Genomic DNA, 21,363 nt, shown 5'->3' with positions numbered 1-21,363 from the left:
CCGCTTTTGTTTTCGGGCAGGCAGTAGGTCCCCTTCGTCCTGGAAGGGGCAGCACGTCACCTGGTGCCCGAACTCCCCGCAGGCAAGGCACCAACCTCGCTCCTCCAAGTCACCGAGGAGATCCCCCAGTCCGCCGTCCCACCGGTTCTGTGACGGCCTGGAGTCGTACCACAGCCATTGGTCCATCTTTGTCTTCTCCTGTTTCTGCTCAACGCTGGATCACTCGTTGTACTGATCCCGCTTCTGACACCAGTGTAGCGTTTTCGCGCAGTGCACAGGATAGACAAAGACAACACGCCGTTTTCAAGTTCAAGGCTTTTATTTATGAACTTCTTTAAGAGCCCACTGCTCCAGCCACTTGCTCAGCACCCACCCAATGAGCGTGCAACGACCAGTTTTATAGCTGAGCCCCGCCCCTTTATGTTAATCGGGTGCCAGAGCGAACAGCTACCCCATTGGTCCCCAGCCGCACACCAGGACCAATGGGCACACACAACAAACAGCCTATGACAGGGGCAGCTCGCACAGCCAGAGACAGAGCGAACCCGCAGCTACAGGTAATACAGACGGGGGGGAGAGGAACACAATACAGCGGCATTAACAGACAGTAGAAACAAGAGGGAATACAGTACACAAACACAATACACGGATCGTTACAATATATATATATATATATGAGCTGTGGGTATTTGATACAAAAAAATATCCTCTGACATGCTGAAATGGAAATAACAGATTGACTTTGGTTTTAATATTTATAATACTATTTTTGTATTCACTGTATATTTCTAATTTGTGTTGCATATATTCATGCAGACGCTTCCGTAGACAAGATGTCCGTCATGGTAACGCAGTGCAGCAGTGTCGTGGACAGCATATACACGGTATGTACCTCAACAAAACTGCTGTAGTTTATGGTATGCCACTGCCAGATAGGTGAGAATGTCAGGAATGATCTAGTATATATAGAAGGGTGAACATTTTAAAATTATTTATAACAGCCACCTAAACTAAGCATTTACTGGTTCTTACTAACCAGCCAGTGTTTACTCTTATAAAAGGTTTGCCCGTATTTGCAGTTTTACCATGGTTATACTACTGTATGCATTTACCATATTTTGCCATGATTTTTTTAAAATATGCTTTACTGCACCTCTCTGGGCTTTACAATGCTTACCTATGTTTTTATTGTGCTTTCACTATGCCTTATATTACACTTTGCTATTTTTTTTCAATGGGAAACTTTTAAAGGGTAGTGTCTATACTAATTTCCACATATATGTTTCTTTGCATATATAATAATGTCAAGTAAAAAAAAAAAAGTCTGTTTCATATATAAATAAACTACTAAACAAATGTACACTACTTTATTCTTTAAGTTCTGAAATTCAGTAATGAGAGGAATAATGAGAAACTGTGTAGACTCAGTCTAAACATAAACTGTGCTGTCCTTAATCAAACACATTACAGTGCTCCCCCTTTATAACGCTGTAGTTGGGAGCCATAGTTAAGAGACTGTGCTATTCGTGTTCCGCCTTATAACGAGAATACTAGTGTTAGTGTAATGACATTATGGGGCAAATGGAAGCCATGACCATACTGCCTTATAACCTGTTCCACAGTATAACAGGCCACCTTATAAAGGGGGGGCACTGCATTAACCCAACCCTTCTTTCTGCTGTATCTACCTTGATAAATATTTCAATAAAGAAGGCACTTTCTGTTAACATAGGTGGCAGTGTGGTGCAGTGGTTAAAGTCCAGGGCTTGGAACCTGCGGATGAGATGTTAAATCAAATGTTCTATTGTAAGTGACTCTGCATATAATGCACAGTTCACAGCCTACCTCTGTAAAATGCTTTGTGATGGTGGTCCACTATGAAAGGTGCTATATAAAAATAAAGATATTAAAAAAATAAAACTATTAACAATTTAAATAAATAGTCCCTCTTAAAATAAAATATGATTTAAATTGCTTGTAGATGATTTGATTTAAAAATATAATATGTTATTAATGAAATCCCATTGTTTCCTTAGGGGGGGTTTCTGAAATGGCTGATGAGAGACTGGTTTATGGTATTGAACACAACAGTACACTACTTGAGTGCATGCCAAGGTCTCCACAGGCAAACGTTCTCTGGTTTATACAAAGGAATTATGACAACTGGAAGGATGAAGTAAGGCTAACTTTGCATAGATTCAACACTTTGCAGAATGTTTTTAAACTCTTTGTCTGTGCCTGTTCCTAAAACTTTTTTTTTTTTTTCCAGCCGGTATTTAACATTTTAAGATTACAAAACTTATCATATTCAGTAGGGTATGTGTTAATACATATTCTTCTCATATCTGTAATCCACAATAAAGCTCTCCTTTGGTCAAATGCTACGTGGTGCAATAGTAAATGCTGTACATTATCAAAACGTAAAACTTTAAAAAGTACTTATAAAAGTCATTGTTTTGCGCTAGGTTTGTGTGATAGAAAATGCTATTTTGGTGTCATATATTGACACCCTCATAACCCCTGCCCCTGTGCTTTTCTTTTGTGAATGCAGGTGAAAACAGATGAAAGAATTGTAAAAACAGACCATGGCCTTTTATTCCTGAAACTGCATCGAATGGATGGTGGGACCTATTTTTGTCAGACAGTGGAGCATGGCTTCATCCACACAGTTACTAAAATCACCCTGGAGGTCCTGGAAGAGGAGAGAATTGAGGAAATGTTTAATAAAGACGACGAGGAAGAGCTACTCCATAAAGAACCTTGTCCTGCACTGCAGGGGTTGTCCCATGGGTCCAATAAGGTTTGGTACAAGGAGTTCCTTCAATTGATAGGATATAGCAACTTCCAAAGGGTGGAGGAGTACTGCATGAGGGTCTGGTGCACAGACAAGAAACGGAAAAAGCTCAAAACACTACCAGCCAAATGGAAATACTCCCAAGTACAGGAGAGGCGAACCAAGACAAGAGGGGAACGCCACAGAAGTCCTAGACATGCCCAGGATACTTGATGATTGTATTAATTTTACTGGCGATAACTAGTAAAATGTGCTGAAGAACATTGTGGCTTTTATGTAATACAGACACCTGTGTTATGCTTTATGTATTAAAGCAACATTTTCTATAAGTACTCTGAAACTATACAAGGATACGATGTCTAACTGGAATATGGTCAAGCTATAATACTAATTAAGAGCATAATTGTACAAAGATTAACTATTTATGCAGCAAAATGTTTCTGTTGATCCTTGTACAGCTCATTGAATCCGGGTGTGTAAATTCTTAAATAAAAAGTACAGTAATGGTGACCAAAATCCAGTATTACTTACTGTAAGCTACTAAGCATTTACTTCTGTTGCCTTAACTGGAATGATATAATATGAAACATTTATAATAAAAAAGCCACAAAAAAAGTTTTAAAGCACTTGCTTAGCTTACAGCATTTAAAAAAAAAAATAACTATAAAAATGTTTATGCAGAGTTTGGACTGTAGGATATTTTTCAGGCCACTTTCTATCTTGGTCTACAGCAGGGGAAAAATAACTTCACTGGCTTACAGTGGTAGAATAACAGAGGATTCACATTTAATTATAGGTATGACACCATCAGTGTTCAGTTACATAACAAAACAAAAAATTATTTGCATAGATCATCAAGGAAACAGATAGCTGAACAATGTACAGTGTGCATGTCTTGATAAAGTGCCTTTAGAGTTACTACCATAATGTTAAGTAATTCCAGTTTTACATTTGCATACTTATCTGTTTGTACAAAGCCTGTTACTAATCAATAAGTTTGCCTCCAGGTGTGGAAAAGCAATTATGAAGCAATGTTAACCCCATGTTCAAAGTCCACAATTCAATTCTATATTGTAAATAAGAAAGTCGGGTGTGCATTCCTTATCATTTTAATGTGTATGGTCATTTTAGCCATCAACCACATAATGCAAATTTAAAAATAGCGTGTCTTTGGAATACAACTAGCTGTAACAAGTTTTGATTTGGGTTTCTTATCACCCAACCAAATCTGCTCAATTCCAGCTTTAAATCACATCGCAAGACTTTCGCAGGACAGGTGTAGCATAAGAAACTGAGAAGCGTGGGCCTGTACAGTCACGTGACCAAACGCGTCATTGAACAACAGAGTATGATATACTGCATCCCTTTCCTTTATCACCGGAAAGGTAGAAACAAAACTTCTCATTTAAAATCGAAACATCTCAATAACGTATTATGTACTATTAACATGTTAAATAGTAATTCATCCCCTTTATTTTGATGCTATGCATGTCCCGATCTGAAACAAGAAAAGGAAAATAGAATATGGTACATGAGTACGGCGAGTGCACACCTTTCCGCTTTTGGTTTAATAAAATCAGTGTATATTTAAGTGTTCAAGGCGATAGCCAGCAAAGGTAAAAAAAAAAATAATTATAGTAATAATATTTATCTACGCTCTTTTACACTTTAGTTTGCCGCAAAATAAAATGCGTTTAATCCCGTTGTGTGCATACATGAATTCCCAACTCCCGCTGATATCTATACTGTGCTTTTCAACATACTTACTGTCTGTTAACTTATATAGAGTGATTGATGTGCGTAGTACAGGCTACTGTCTTTCAATTTAATATCGCTATTTAATTTTTTTTCGCTATTTTTTTTCTGACGATGTACCTGCCTTTAAATATGTGTTTTGCTGACTCTGTTATTGTTAAAAATTAAAATGAGCCGATTAACTTTTAAGACTTCTTTCTACTCCATCGAATAACAACGTGCAAAATAAAGGCGCCGGAATAAAATGAATTGCTCTGCATTTTAAGTAGTGCTCTTATAATGCAAAAACATAATTAATCATCGCAATTCATTTTATTTGACGAGTTTAGCGAGGGTGAAGTCTTTGTTTTATGAAACAGTTAGTGTAGCTACAACCTCCAAGCAGCGACGGTAAAGCGATCATCATTGTGTTAAGAATGTATAAGTAAAAAAAAAATAGTGGAGCTTATTTTGTCATTATCATTTTCCACTAATTTACAATGATAGCCAGGCGCAGGGGATAATTAATAATAAAACAATAATACAATTATAATTAAACAATTAAACAATAAACACACGTTTTTATGCAGGGAGGATTTTAATCCCCTCCCTATGTGTTACAGTACGTAAAGATATTGTTTTAGTTTTTGTTTTTGTTTTCTTATCTGGACTCTAATGCAGTGTTATATAAACTGGTTACAAATTACATGACGTTTCATTCACTGACGATGGCCATTTTTATTATGTTATATAATCATATTCATTATGTTATTGTCATATTCAGTATGTGAAGAAACTCAGTTTTCAAGTTGTTTATTTTGTTCAAGTTTTAATAAGCACCAAATTAACTCCTTATCTAGCCATACCTGCAGATAGCTCCATTTACTAAAATGTGGCTCTGGGGGGTGTTTTATCAATAATGTATGTATTTAAGTTTTGGTCTCAGTTTACCACTCGAACACCATGTAGCTAAAGATATTTTGAATTTTAAATGATTCATTATTACCAGTAAATCAATGGCAACAATTCCAATAAAGTATTAATTTTGCTATTATTAAAACGAGCCAAATAGTTGTTTGTGTCCCAGTGCAATGATATGAAACAGTTAACAAATCCAGTGGTCCATCCAGCTTTGCATACATATCTGAACATCTGTTTATATGGTTCATTCCTTTTTTTCAGATATTATTTTAACATGAAAGCCAAAAAGAAAGTGAAATACCTGAACAGTTTTATATGTATAGTTTCAAAATCCTTATCAGTTACCACTATGTTATTATTATTATTTGTTTATTTAGCAGACGCCTTTATCCAAGGCAACTTACAGAGACTAGGGTGTGTGAACTATGCATCAGCTGCACAGTCACTTACAATTACGTCTCACCCGAAAGACGGAGCACAAGGAGGTTAAGTGACTTGCTCAGGGTCACACAATGAGTCAGTGGCTGAGTCGGGATTTGAACTGGGGACCTTCTGATTACAAACCCTTTTATTTAACCACTGGACCACATACTTATCATCATTTTAGAATACCTTTCTGTACATTCTTGGTGGATAAAAAGAATGCTATTTACAGTGCATTACTTATTTTGTCTAAATTGTTTTAAATTTCCTACCAGAAATACTTTTGTTCGGCATGTGGCTGTGGATGTACATTTTAGGAAGAAGTGATCCCATAGGCTCTATTAATGTAATGTGTATTGCATACTGTATACTTAAACCGTGCTTACTGTTTAACACTATTCTGAAGGTCAAATACGATAGAAGGGTATTATTTAATAATAATGGAGTCTGTCTGCTCAATCTGTCAAACAAGGATTAAGTGGTGACAGATCCTGGTTTAAATCCTGTTTTGTTTTGTTTTTTTTTACCTTGAGCACATTGACGTCCATTCGCTATATATTTTGAATAATGTTTGCCAAGGGTCATTGGTTACTGACCAAGTCCTTCCAGGGCTATTACGACTCAGGCACAATAAAAGTTCTTCAAAGAATATTCTTCATACATACTGTATAGTACAGTACATTAATAGTAACATTAATAATTTGGCACTGGGCAACTTTGCATTCAGTTTCATACCAAGGGGCAGTCCCTTCAGGACAGGCCTGAAGCATGTTTGAAGATCTATATGGGGAAGCTCACATTGACACTGTCTGTGCTAACCATGCTTTGTGGGTACACATTTGTCTAAACATTTCACCTATAAGTTTTTTTTTTTAGTTTTCCTCTCATTTTATGATGAAGTGTTCTAGTTATGGATAGATAAATAAAGACAAAACTTCAGCCTCCAGTTCTGTCAATCCAACATTTTTCATTTGAGCAGTTAAGACTGAACCTTTCTCTCTGGATTCTTCTTCCTGTAATTACATAGACACAGCCACTGGTCTCACCAAAGACAGAAGCAAAACCAACTTTAAATCATCTGTTCTATTTGTAACCCATAGATGCCAAAGACCAGGGAGCCAAAGGGTAATTGCCCATCCAGTTTTTCAACTTTTTTCCAAACATATATATATTTTTTATTAAATGGTAGGATGTTGTCTAGTTTCTGTAGCACTAATTATATTGAGCTACTTTAAGCACAATTAGCAATACATGTAAGTAGATTTTTTTTTTTTTTATCAGTGCGTAATGCGTTTGAAATCTGTATTGCTCATCAACAACACTTTTACTACAGTAGACTTTTTGTAAATAGCAAAAGGCACATTGTTACTGTCAGATTTAAGAAGCTCACAGCACCACCTGTTGTTGGAAAGTAAATTATTCCCAACATTAGCCTTTTCTCTTATATAGTTGTTTCTATGTTTAAAATCGGTTACTGTCAAAGACATTAAACAATTCAAATTTTGACAGAACCCTTACACTCTTTACTACAGGTACAGTGGTATACAATATATATATATATATATATATAATTACTAAGGATGAATGGTTAGATAATGGTGAAAAAGTAAACATTCTGCTATGTCTGATCTAGTTGAAGCAATATATGCCTATTTGTGTTTTGAGGACTAGGGTTTGCACTAGCTGCAACACATAGATAAGGGGCACAGACATATGCTGTTTAACCTTGGAACCCTGGCAGGATTTATTTTTTTCTAAGATATTTGTTATGCCTTTGCATATGACTGGTTTAACCTAGCACAGAAAAAAAAAAAAATCCATAGGACTAATATGAATTCTGCACAGGCACAATTCAGAAGATTTTGTGTATTTTCCCAGCCATATAAGCAAGCTTGTTAACATACAGTACACATGGGGAAACTATTATATTATTATGTACAACAAGTAACAGTTTATGTAATTTTCAGCCAGTAGCATACATTTCTATTACATGCCATTTGGGATAGCTAAAAGGTAAAATCTACACTTGTACTTAAGTATGGGATTCAGATTTTACTTTGACTTTTGTCTGCTGCATCTCAAGAAGGTTAAATAAATACAATGTAAATAAAAAGCACACAGAAGACTTTTCAAAGTGTAACCTGGGATTGGGAAGCCCCTTGACATTTGAAAGTCTATGTGCTTTAAAGTATTAGCACAACTCAGATGTAAGATGCCTGGAACTGTGAAATGCAACAACTCTGTTATTTATATATGTTCTGTGCATTTAATTTTCAATAGGTTTTAGCAATATTTGCTTGTGGCTGCCTATTCGTGTGTTGGGGTTTTTTGAGAAGGTATTGTCTTGCCCAGGTGGGTAACAAAGCCCTGCTTTCTAGAGTCTTCTTGATAAATATGAAAATAAATAACTAAATACATAATAATAAGCTTTTCAACAAGGTTTATAGCTGTCTTAGGCCTGAACCAAATCAAAACTTTGACCCACCCCCTAATTGCAAATTACAAACCTGGTACTGATGGCGTGTTTTTTGTTTGTCAGAAGGTTATTCCTTCTACTCCAGAAGGAACCCGCTATTAATACTGGGTTTGTCATTTGCGATTAGCGGGTGGGTCAAAGTTTTGATTTGGTCCAGGCCTCAAATAACACTCAATATACAGAAATACGAGAGAAAACATTGTAGACATTTTAGAAAAGTACTGTAACTAAGCTCCACGTATTTATATCTTCAAGCCTTTAGAAGCTGCTCTTTATTGAAAAATAAAATTACAGGCAAGATTTTTCTAGGAATTTGTAAGTTAGTGACACCTACAGTAAATCTTAACACTGCTGAGCAAAAGTCTTAGACACATTCAGGAGTTACAATATATATATCGGTGTTATGAGCATCAACAATTTACTCAAAGCCTCCACTAATGTTTTCTACTATTCTAACTACTTTGACTATTATTAATACAGATTAGTTTGAGTAAGAAGAAACCAATCTTGTCATTTAGCAATCTATAATTTACATTGATCAGAATCTTCAAAAACTTTTGATCACAACAACCCAAAGTAAACTATACATGAGCAGCTAATATGAAGTGTTGTAGTAGCTAATCCATCACATTTACCCAGTGGTTCTCAACAGGGGGGGGGGGGCGCGAGAAGTGTAGATGGCACGGGTTGATTCTATGGTAGTACAAGCCCCTCCCCCCACCAAATGTCCAAAAGACTTTTGCACAGCAGTGTGCATATATACAGTATATATATATATATATATATATAGAGAGAGAGAGAGAGAGAGAGAGAGAGAGAGAGAGAGAGAGAGAGAGAGAGAGAGAGAGAGATTATTACAGGATGACAGTGATGTCAGTTATTTGAAACCATTGTATTCATAGGTACATCAAAGAATGAATTAGAGATCACCTAAAAACTTTTGAAATGATGTAACATATTTGTATATAAAACTGATTTCTCTAAGAAACATATATAAAATGTATATATAAAACATGCCGCTACATTTCTTTGCATGTATTAAATAAAATAAGATTTCCACTTGAGATCGCATTACAATATGTTGTTCATTACCACATATAATGTTATGTGTACTATACTGCCCTTCCTAAAAAGCAATACATGTATACTGTGATTCATCCAAGTGAACCTGACATTCCAAACTATATACAGCATATACTGTACAAGGTTTAGATAAAACATTAAAGAGGGGTTGGTCTCTCTGTGTGAAACAGCACAGTAATGCCCTCAGATATTAACTTCAAGATGTTCTGCATCATTGCTCCCAGCATGATGGATGCCATCATCCAGGCACAAAGCATGACAAGGTCTATGATCTCCCTGCATCACAATTCTGCTATATTTCAGGGTTTCAAACAGTTGCAGTTGAACGCAAATACACATCTAGATAGTTTATTTTAATTGTGTACAAAAAAATAAGCAAAGGAATAAGAATACCTGGAGAGCAATACAAATAAAAAACATTAAAAGATTGCTGTTGTTGTTTTTACTGGCCTGGCGTTTTTACTGGGCTTCTCTTTGCTGCAGTATATGTTGAATAAACAGCATTAGGCTTTTAATCCTGAAGAACAGATGTGGCATTATATAATATCAGGGCCAATGGTATGCTGCAGCAAAAAACAAGCACACATAATGCAGTGTACAGCTGAAGCTTTGAAAATGCTAGGGTATGATTTCAGACAGACACTGGTCATGGAGATCAATCAACTGATTTTAAGCTGAACATGGAAAAATTATCAAAGTTATTTTTTCCATAAATGTTAGTTATCCACCTACAGGTGCGTTTAGTAACTATTGTTGACATATCGGGTGGCTGGGAATGATAATGTTATCCCCAGAGCACATATTCAGAAGAATTACTCACATACATTGAAATTCATCACATTCTTTTAATTGAAATTATAAATAATGTAAATACATGTGAACATTTGATTCAATTTTCCTGGTTGCTGAATTATTACAGCTGTAGTTCATTCATTTTTCAATTGGTGTTAATTAAAGGAAAGTGTACGTTCTCGAAACCAAATAAAATACATTAACATCTCAAAAGCATAATGAGAGTGACACACTATCAGGCTGGTAGATGATGTTGTTGTGCACTCATAAATAACATATTTTGCGACTGTGCACCCTTCCGGTTGATACCCATAATCACAGCAAAATTGCAGCATGTTCACACAGCAAATACTTTTCTCAGTATGGTTAACGCCTATGTAGGATATGTCAAGAAATTGCTAGGATAATCCTCACCGCATCAGGTCAATTCTCACCCCAGGTCTGTAAAAGCTTTTTGAGATCTTTGCCTTTCTTGTGGCTTCTCAACTTGTACCAGAATTTTGACTTCATGCTCAGAAAGGTCAGTTTCATCTTTGTAGGCATAAGTAGTCCTCAAGTTCAAGTACCAAATAAAGATAAAAAGTAGGTGAAAATAGACTCACTCTCTAGCACTGGAGAAAAAAAAAAACTCCAAAAAGCACCTGAAATCTGACCAAATACTCAATACATGGATTAGACAATATTTGAAGCATTATAAACAACTCTGAACACAAGGGAAAATGGGAAACCATATACATCACAGCCAATATTACCTCAATACCAAAACATTTATCAATTAGAGAAGGGAATATAGCATTCCTGCGAGCCAGCATACCTCTAAATATGCAGGCAAGCATATCAGACTGCATAGTTTTAAGATATACAATTTAGATTCACATTGTAGAAGTCTTTGCTCAAGATTACCGCCCCTATGGAACTGTAATATTCTTTCAATAGTACAAAAATATTTGTGTACAGTTACGGCAAGGGAAAAAGACAGACACACCATCCAGTCTTGACAGTTGCACAAGAATCAGCATGAACCAAAATGTCTCATCCAATGTATAAATAAAAATAACTATATTTTTGCATTCAGGGCTTTTTGGAGTTTTTTCTCCAACATACAAAGAACGATTCTATTTTCACCTGCTTATTTTCTTTGTAAGCATACCACGATCATAAAATCCTGCTTTTAACTAAGTGAAAATTGGCCTGGGCTAATGTTCAACCTGTCTAGACAGAATACTGGGTGAGAGTTGGCCTGGGCTAATGTTCACCCTCTCTAGACAGAATACTGGGTGAGAATTGACCTGGGCTAATGTTCACCCTCTGGACAGAATACTGGGGGGAGAATAGCCTGGGCTAATGTTCACCCTCTATGGACAGAATATTGTGATGAGAATTAGCTTCACGGGAGTGAGAATTAGGCGGAGGTGAGGATAAGCCTTAATTGTAGGTGGTAACCAAGTACTCAAATTCTGAGGGTGCAATTCCCTCAGTGGTGTAGTCGGACTACTGATTTTGATCCTGTGCCATTTACTGTATGTGCTTTCTTTTGTCTCGGCTCCTGAGGAGGCATTAAATAGACACACTTCCTCTAAGATGTCTGCCGCTCCAACAGCACCAATAGAGGATGCTCATGTCCCAGGTAAGTTTATTATCGCAGTTTCAGATACTGGTACAGTAAAACAGGTGTTGGTGGCACTGATGGTTTAGCTGTGCCCAAAGCACACTTTTTTCCCCTTTTTGTCAGCTATTAGTATAATATCCTCTTCAGTAACGTTGCCCTTTCTGTGCTTTTGAACACTGAGCAATTGTCACCTCGTATGCGAAATACACCTGCATTAGTAGGGTGCAATTTGAGTTGCGATTCATTTTGTATTTTGATTAATTTAAATGTATTCATATCTGCAGCCTTGTAATATTAGCAATTTCCCCTATTTTGAATTTCCACAGACTATATGCAAGATTGTTTCAATGCAGAGTTGCATAAATTTGCTAAATCTTTGAATATCTGGTGCTAAATTTCTTATCGTAATAATACAGCTGTTATGTGTTCTACTCAGTTCTGGTAATAATAACTATACATGGTTTTCCTGACCTCTCAATAAAAAGTGTAGGTTTCTTGTGGGTTTCAGAAAGGACAACAAGCGCATGCCCCAAGTCAATGGTGAAGGTTTCCATGGAGCTTCTATTGGATTGAGATCTGGTAATTGGGCAGACTAACGTGAACCCCCATTGCACTATTTTAACTGGTCCTTGAATTAGGGACATTGGTCTGAATTTTCCACGTCTTCTTATATGGGAGAAATGCCTCCCACAAAAAGCTACTGGAGATGGTCCAGTTTAAACTCTTCAATTATGATCCATTGGCTGGAACATTGTATTATCCTGGTGAAAACCGTTGCACCTGTACATTTTGTATTCATGAGTGAATTGTGTGTAAAACAGGATTTTGTTAAGAAAAAGATTCAGTTATAAAGCTAATGGCAAACACATGGTATGCTATATACATTGCATAAGGATGTATGGTTATATCATTAGTTTATCAAAGAACATGTCCTGAGGCACAGCACCTTGTGATATAAAACAGTCACAGCCATGCAATAGTTACAGCGCATGAATTTTTAATTGGAGACATGATCTGCTTCAAATACATGATACCTCTGCTGAACTCTACACGCTTACATTTCTCTATACTGTATGTGACGTTTACATTTTTCACCACACAACCCCACCAGCTACCAAGAAAATTGATTTCTTCATTTTTGTTAAACACTAGTTTGTAATCCTTTTTTTGTACTGCTCATAAATTTATGAAATATACCAACCAGTATGTATCTTTTATATTTTAAGTTTAATTACAGAGTTCACAATGCTAAGGTCCAATTTAATCTTAAATTTATGAAAACATTATACCTATTCTCCAAAATTTATATCAGAAAACCACACTTTTTTTTTATCCTGCCTCAAAAATCTGCTAATTATGTCCTTAGATCCTCTGCTGCTGGAGTCTGACACTTATATCACTGAATTTAAAATCTGAAAATCATATTTGCATAAGCCTACTCAAATTAATCTTGTCTTGGGTTAAGTTGATATGCACTGGGCTGCTTGATAAATACACAAATAATGTAGTTTAATTGACATAAATGACCTTCTATACTGTGCAATGAATGTTTTCAACAATTGTTTTAAAGCAATATCTCTTCTTCCCTGTAGGTTGAAACAGACCCTTAACATGTAACCTCCCACCAACTTTAGCTGTTTGATTTAATAAACACACTCTTTATCATCAGCTAGTCTTCTGAAAAACTTGTAGTTCTTTTTTTTTTATTTTGCATGTGGACTATGTAAAAAATCTGGAATGCTTTGTGTGTAATTTTGTGGCTTGCTGTATAATATTGTTTTTTTTTCATGCGACTTTATAAAGCAAATTAGTTCATTCTATAGGGTGATGGAAAACTTTTGGCCATAGCTGTATATTGTATGATAGAAGTGGTAAACCTTTATTTTAGTGAGATAACAATCTGATTCAATTGCATTTCTCTTCCCTAAAATTACACTGCAATATCATGGCAAAATGTACCTTTTGTGTGACCAGTGTTTTCAATGAAAGAGAAATGCCCCTGGAGGGCATAAGAATTGGTATCTGTTACCACTGCAATGTTAAACTTTAAGGGACTTTCCCCACCTCCTCCACCAGCCCTAGGGGTTTTTTCTTGCCCACATGTAATATTTGTAACACCTCTGTTTTCAGTATAAAATAAAGAGCATGAGTAATACCTGATAAGATTTTCTTTTTTATATTAAATGTTATAAATCAATTGTGTTTTAAATAAGCAATTCAGAGTTGTAATTCAATGAGCTGGCAGTAGCAATAACTGCTACAGACTGCTAGCCCTGTTTTGAACCACCATGTGTCACAAAGGCAGGAAGGCTCAGGTTCAAATCTCACTATCTGGGTACTTAAATTAATGAGTTCCATTTTTTTTGCATTTGTAATTTGCTATTTGCAAGTTTTTGAATGACAGATGCAATTACATTAACATTAAGATTAAGTTAATCTATTATAAATCAAGAACATTACTACTATAAAACTAGCAAGAATCTTACTAGTTATATTATTGTTTTGAGATATTTCATGGTAGTTTAGTAGCACTGATATGTTTTATTACTTTCAAATTTAGGCAGCCTGCAGTCCTATTTGTATTATATGCCTATGTATAAACATTATGCATTGCTCTATTTTAGTCGTCAGAGTGACTCAGTTCACAGAAGCCGATGGAGAAGGTACACATACAATATTCTGGAAAAAAACTGACATAAAGACATGGTTGGCCAACACACCAGAATACATCCTAGACACCAGCCAACTGACTTTTGCTTGAGTTTTGGCAATATCTGTTGCGGGTGGAGTACTGCCTTTCACACCTGCTCAAAGGCCATTGCATGGAGGTGTGACAATGGATTTCCCCCAAACATCCTGGCCTTCACAAGTAAATGTGCAAGAATACATTTGCTATTTTAAATTAAGCATATGTGAAGAATATAGTAAGAGGTGGTATGTATAAAAAAAGGGTTGTGTAATGTATCATGGCTTGGGTGTGCCTTCTACAAACCCAGAGAATCGTGTACATTACACACACTGCTGTACAGTCCGGGAAGATAAGAAAAGCAAATGGCGAAATCTTTTACATTCGTCTAAGCCAATCAAAGCGCACACGTCTTCAACAGCATGTTATAATGTTTCAATCATGCATGCTTGGCAAATAGAAATCATATACAGTATACATTTTGATTGTAAAACGTGAACAGTCTGGCTGGCATTCTAATCTACAAGATTCACAGAAAGCTTTTAAAGTTCATGATTTCATCCACTATTACATTTCCAGACCCATATTGCTTTACACCTCTTAAATTATATAAGACTGCTTGTCTAGACCTTATCATTATATTACTTCACTTTGCAGGGCCCTGTAGACCCACTTGTAGGTGTCTTGTTCTTTACTGTTGCTTACCAACACTCAACTGTCAGAAACATTAATTTACAAAAGCTCTCATTGCTGGACTCACAGCAAATGCATAACAATCTTTTTTTTTTGCCTTGTTTGGTGATCTGTTTTGTTTTTTTAAATGTAGAACTCACACAAGGAAATTCAGAAAGTGTTTCACAGCTAGATAATCTATCACAGCAGCAAAAAGAGGTCTCTTGTTCAAATAATTTCAATCCCAGGCACCATTAATTACTGAACAAAGAATGTGTGGTTTACCGACTTTCAAACAATAACACCAGTCATATATTGTGAGACCAGTGGATCAGTAGGAATATTGACTAACCCCACAAGTAGAGTGATTGATTTCTTAAGTGAAACAGTAAGAAGGCATCTACTACAATGAAGGAAACAATTATAAGATGTTATCAAATAATATTGGGAAGGGGATTATGGGAGAGAAGAACATAGATAATACACATTTAAATATAAACATAGAAAACATTTCAGTGTTGACCTTTTGTAAGTTTAGCACATACTGTAGCAACAAGTTTTCTCAGGGAGTAGTATAACTAAACCCTACTAATTTAGATGTTTGTATTTTATCACAAAGTGACATCATCAAATACACCCTACAGTACCTTAGCAACGGTGTTTCTAAGGATTCCTGTCTACACAGTGTTTGGAAAACATCCTGCTATACTGAAGACATGTGAATCCCACAAGCTACCATCAAACCACCTGCTTGGTATGTTACTGTTCTTACTTGAAATCTTATCTTTAATTAGTTTCTCATTGCCAATTAAGCTTTGCATAGAGAACAACAAAAGCAACCCTTATCTACATTTTGCATGTAGGAAGGTTCCAGGCATGATGCCCTTGGGGGACTTGTCTGCTCTTGCATTGCTGTGAATTTTCACCCGTCTCATCCGTACTGTGCACCTGCTTCAGAGAGCTGGACCACCCCACAAAGGTCTTACCGATTGCAAAGTTTATGCTGTGATAAACGTTTTTATTTTTCTTTATTTCATTATAAAAGGGCATAAATTGTTTTCATTCGAATTCCTAGCGGTGTAAAGGAAGCATTTACACATGTGTGTAAATAAATAAATAAATAAATAAATAATTTCAATATACTATGGTAATACAATATTTTACATGTATAATACATGTATTTAATTGAGTAATTTAAATTACTTTAAAACAACTTAGAATAAGTGTCTGTCTGTATGAATCCTGCGTTTTAAAAATCAAACTTAATCACAGATATGTTAAAATATGAGAGTGTATCAAAATATTACAATCTGCATACTGATCAAGACACACACCCCCCTTTGCTGTACGGTTTAATAGTTTTATATGGGGAACATTTCCAAGGGAAGATCAAGAAATGAAAAACAGCTACTGTCTCTTTAAGGATAATTTTAGCTCAGCAGTTATCACTGGTCACTGGTCAGGAAAATACGTGTTCAGAGCGGTAAGTCTCTCAGTCTCTACGGATGTAAAAGGATTGGAGAGACTAATATATAACAAATGAAACATCAACAGGACACAGAGGCAATGAATGCTGGCTTATCACAAAGAATGGGTATGGAATGTGTAATATCGTAGGAAGTGTAGGCTGGTGATTACTGCGAGGTATGTATCAGTCCTTTATAACAAAGCTACCTTTTATAAATGGTCCGGGCATTTAAATAATTGTCATCTCTGTTTTGTTTACCTCTTTAGAATGTGATACATAATAACAACAGAAACGCATTTGTGTACAGTACCTTGCACAACTAAATAACATGCTTTTGCAACAAAAGAGGCATGTGTATGGATAGTATTTAAATTGATTTCTAATATCTATGTTTGAAAACAATTTAAGGTTAAATCATTTTTTCTTTTTGTAAAGAAAAACATGCACATGTAGCTTTCTCCATTCAGTAGCGTATTTAAATTTAATGAAACTGTTGTTGCCGCACACTAGATCATGTTGCTGGATCTATTACATGCTTTACCGGTTATACTGTGAGATAAATAATCAAGTACGTCTATATTTAACAGAATACATTGCTGGCTGAGAACATTACATTTTTACTTTATATATATATATATATATATATATATATATATATATATATATATATATATATATATATATATATATATGCGCAAGGAAAATAAATACATTTTGATTTCAAATATTTGGTATGTACAGTATGTGTGTCAATAACAACTGAACACTGATTATGAAACATGTTTGAAACAAGCATGGGATTGCATTACAATTGAAAGTGTTTAAAATATCTATTAATTGTGCTAAAAAAAAATCATTAGCAAGCATAAGGGGCAAATCACACTAAACTTTGTTTTTTTCCTCTCGCTTGATCGAGTAAAAAGCCGAATTCATTTGTACGCTTGAGAAGACAGTGCAGTGCGTCTGAGAGGCTATCAAACCAATTTGGTCATTTGTCAGTGAAAACGTGCCACCGCATTCAAAGGGCTATTTGATTTTTGACAAAATGGCAGTCAAATAAGTACTAGCAAATTGTGCAGATAACAACAAGAAATCTATTTAATGGAATATTGCGAAATTGAATGGAAACTCACAATATGCAAGAGCATTCATAGAGTAAAAATTATATTGGTTGGTCCTATTGTTTGGGTAAATAAAAATGATATTAACTGTTACAAAACACTCTATGCATATTGTTACAACCTACCCAATCAAATCAGTCATCTTTAAATGTTTCAATCAACATCACAGACTGAAATATAGGAAAGATACCTCCACTCAAAACTGCAGACTGAAATATGGGAAAGGTACCTCCACTCAAATAAAGTAATTGAATATATTAATATGTATATCTACGCCTTTTTATTTATTTAGTATTTAATTAGTTACACCATAGGTAGTAATGTTACTTAGTGTGGATACCGTTAATTAAAGTCAACTTGGATGTTTAAGGTCAGTGTAACCCACATCTCTAATTTATGGATGCTGTTCATCCATAACAAAATACATTTTCTATATTAGATGGTGGAAAGATTTTTCTTTCATCAGAATAAAGTTAACTTGTATTTTACAGTATGCATGTGTGTGTTTGTGAGTCTGTTTCCATCACTTACAAGACTCAAGGGTACACTTACACTAAAAGTTAAAACATGTGTAGGATGAAGGACAAAATGAAAGTGGAGCTTATATTATATATACTATGGATAATGGATTACTATTGAGTTAGAAAAAATATGCACAGAAACCACAGTATTTACCTACCAAAAGGGCTTTTTACATATACTTAAAATGAGAATATACTGTACACTGGTAAACATACTATGTACAAGATGCCTTGGGATAGTTGACAGCTACTTGGGTTAGTGGTTAGGGCTCTGGACTCTTGACTGGAGGGTTGTGGGTTCAATCACTGGTGGGTGACACTGCTGCTGTAGTCTTGAGCAAGGTACTTTACCTAGATTGCTCCAGTAAAAACCCAACTGTATAAATGTGTAAAATGTAATTGTATGTAAAAATAATGTGATATCTTGTAACAATTGTAAGTCGCCCTGGATAAAGGCGCCTGCTAAGAAATAAATAATAAGTAGAGGGACGCCACTTTTTGTAGCACCTGTTTTGTTCATGGAAGTAACCCTTCACAGTATCTAAGAGACAATGATGTCTCATGTGGTTTGAGTTTAACCCTGCTGTCATTACTGTAATGAAATTGAATTTCTCCAGCATGCATAACTATTGTAATTAAAATATATAGTGTTTTGTTAAGCTTGCGTGCAGTATACACTTACACCAACAGAGGTCTCTGCGAATGCCCGTTCACTAATTATCACAAAGCTATACTGTTCTAAATAGGCTTAGAAGTCTCCACATCAGATGCCCTCTGCTGTTTCCAGTAAAAACACGTTATACATTGTTTTGTTTTTTTTTTTATTTGGGAGAAAGTATAATAAAAAGTATGCATTTATCAGTAAAGATACGTACAACTATACATATATTCACACACATTATTTGTATTTAAAATTCCTATTGTCAGCATGAAGTACTGCTCTTGAAACCCATTTGCCATATCATTTTATATTTTATATAAATAATTAAAATGAGGAAATAATAATAACTTTTGTTTGTACTAACTCTCGTTTTCAGTAATACAAAAAAAAAATGTTGTCACGCAAGCACTGTAGTGTCCCTTTAAATTCAATTTCAACGTTGATGTGTGCTGATCACCTGTCACAAATGGAACATGCGCGTTGGTGGGAAAGAGGGAAGAGGGTTGGATTCAGAGCTCGCTAACCTCTGTGCAAAGCAGAAGGGATGCAATAGATCAACTGAGACAAACGTTGAACGCGGCTAATCAAAGATGGAGGAGCGACCTGAGAAATAAAGTCAACATAGGAACAAACACAACGTGTTTTTAGAGAAAATAGAAAAGGGGAAATCAATCATGGGGAACGAAGCTAGCATGGAGGGTGTGGAAGGGGGGCTGGCCGGACTACCAGAAGGGGTTGTAAGGGATGGGAAGGGGGGTTTTGTCCAGATCCCTGCAGGAATGGAGGCGGATCTGAGCCAGCTGAGCGAGGAAGAGAAGAAACAGATCGCAGCTGTAATGTCAAGGGCGCAAGGGCTACAGCCTGGAAATGCAAAGGATCCTCCCATAGAGAGGCATGACATTATATTATTATTATTTTTTTATGCAGACAGTTCTTCTAGATACAAATCATTCTAAGTGGCGTTTTGTGTTGCGTTCTAAGAAGTATCTCTTGAATGGATTGCAGCATGGTAAACGTATATTGCTAAGGAAGAAAATGTATTCCTATAAACATTTTTGTAAAAATAATTCCACTGTTACAGTAACGGTCCTTTTATGCAGAAGAGCGTGGCTCGACAGTGATTGCTTATTGCTTAATAGTGTAATAATATGTATGTATGTATGTATGTATGTATGTATGTATGTATTTTTATTATTATTATTATTATTAATATTATTATTATTGTATTTGTAGTTTGGTGTTAGCAAAATGTGCCGTTTCTATTTGCGAAATTGGCATCATGGACGTCATAAAAACATATCTCCACTTAATCAATATTTGTAACGCAGTGTATTGCAATTGGAATAATTTTCATATTAGTAATAGTCTAATAATATGACTGAAGTAAACCGTTTTTCAAAATCCTTGGTTATAAATGTTTTTTTGCATAAGCAATTTTTATGTTTGGTCTTGTAACATACAAACACATTATATGTGTTGAACATATAATCTGTGTCGAATGTTTGTAAGCATTCTCAATATTACGTTATGTTCAGATTGGTTAAAAATGGTTTCTTAATTAGTCCCAAACTGATTTTATTATGCGGACACGAGCTGCTTTGGTATGAACAGTTGCCAGTAGTTTTTACGCGATGTCAGTCAGTAAGCGATGTAGTGTGAGAATTTCCCATTGAGAGAATCTTCACTTATTTTAATCCTGTTCAACTCACAGAAGAACCCCTGTTGTTGTTCCTTCATGTAATTGTACTATACAATATTCTTGCAATGCCTCTTGTGTCTATTTTGACTATAACGATAACGTTTGAACAACGTGATATGACTTTTTCTTTAAATATGTAAATTGACACTATTATTCCCCACAACTCTACCAAGCGCTGAACATTATTTCACAACACTGTTGGCACTATAATCAATACCACGTTTTAATTCTTGACTCCCTGTCCAGGGTGCTGAAACGGGTTGCAATAACATAGGCTGGGACCAAATCAAAACTTTGACAACCGCTAATCGCACTTAACAAAACTGTATTTAATAATTTTTTTGTAAGTATCTTATTTCTTCTACTCATAAAAAGAAAACGCTGTTAAATACAGTTTTGTTAAGTGCGATTAGTGGGTTGTCAAAGTTTTGATTTGGTCCCAGCCATAGTTTCACTGTGTGACTTGGGTTACAGTAGTGTTTTACAGGTGCTTTTCTTCAGCAGTTTTAGTACATAATAATACAATTTACATTACATACTGTATAGTTTTCACTCCACTATTGTGTTGATATATAATATGTGTGTATATAATGAGCCATATGACATTGAGATTTCTCAATAATATACTGTATGTTCATGTCCCCAATTTAGGAAATGTCCGGCAATAACATGTCAGAATGAAACAATTATAATAGTACATTTA

General features: G+C 35.5%; 2 protein-coding genes across 9 annotated transcripts in view; both read left to right on the top strand.

Annotated features, from left to right (window-relative positions):
* Positions 1-4,483, top strand: part of LOC117414691 (semaphorin-3E-like) — a 47,735-nt gene extending 43,252 nt beyond the window's left edge. The window contains exons 15-17 of the mRNA XM_034024457.3: positions 817-884; positions 2,037-2,176; positions 2,552-4,483. Coding sequence (XP_033880348.3) covers positions 817-884; positions 2,037-2,176; positions 2,552-3,007 — 664 coding nt within the window. The 3' untranslated portion in view covers positions 3,008-4,483. The remainder of the gene's footprint in view (positions 1-816; positions 885-2,036; positions 2,177-2,551) is intronic.
* Positions 4,484-16,627: 12,144 nt separating this feature from the next.
* LOC117414616 (protein piccolo) overlaps positions 16,628-21,363 on the top strand; it is a 111,543-nt gene continuing 106,807 nt past the window's right edge. For 5 of the 8 annotated variants that reach the window (XM_059027363.1, XM_059027360.1, XM_059027365.1 and 2 more), the window contains exon 1: positions 16,639-16,834. The gene's annotated coding sequence lies outside the window, so the exon portion shown is untranslated. Of the gene's footprint in view, positions 16,835-21,363 lie in introns of all 8 variants that reach the window. The other 3 variants (XM_059027361.1, XM_059027359.1, XM_059027366.1) reach the window with 2 other exon arrangements.

The sequence above is a fragment of the Acipenser ruthenus genome, chromosome 7, assembly GCF_902713425.1.
Source record: "Acipenser ruthenus chromosome 7, fAciRut3.2 maternal haplotype, whole genome shotgun sequence".
NCBI lineage: Eukaryota > Metazoa > Chordata > Actinopteri > Acipenseriformes > Acipenseridae > Acipenser > Acipenser ruthenus.
The sequence above is the reverse complement of the archived record's forward strand: the minus strand, read 5'-3'. Positions and strand labels throughout refer to the sequence as shown.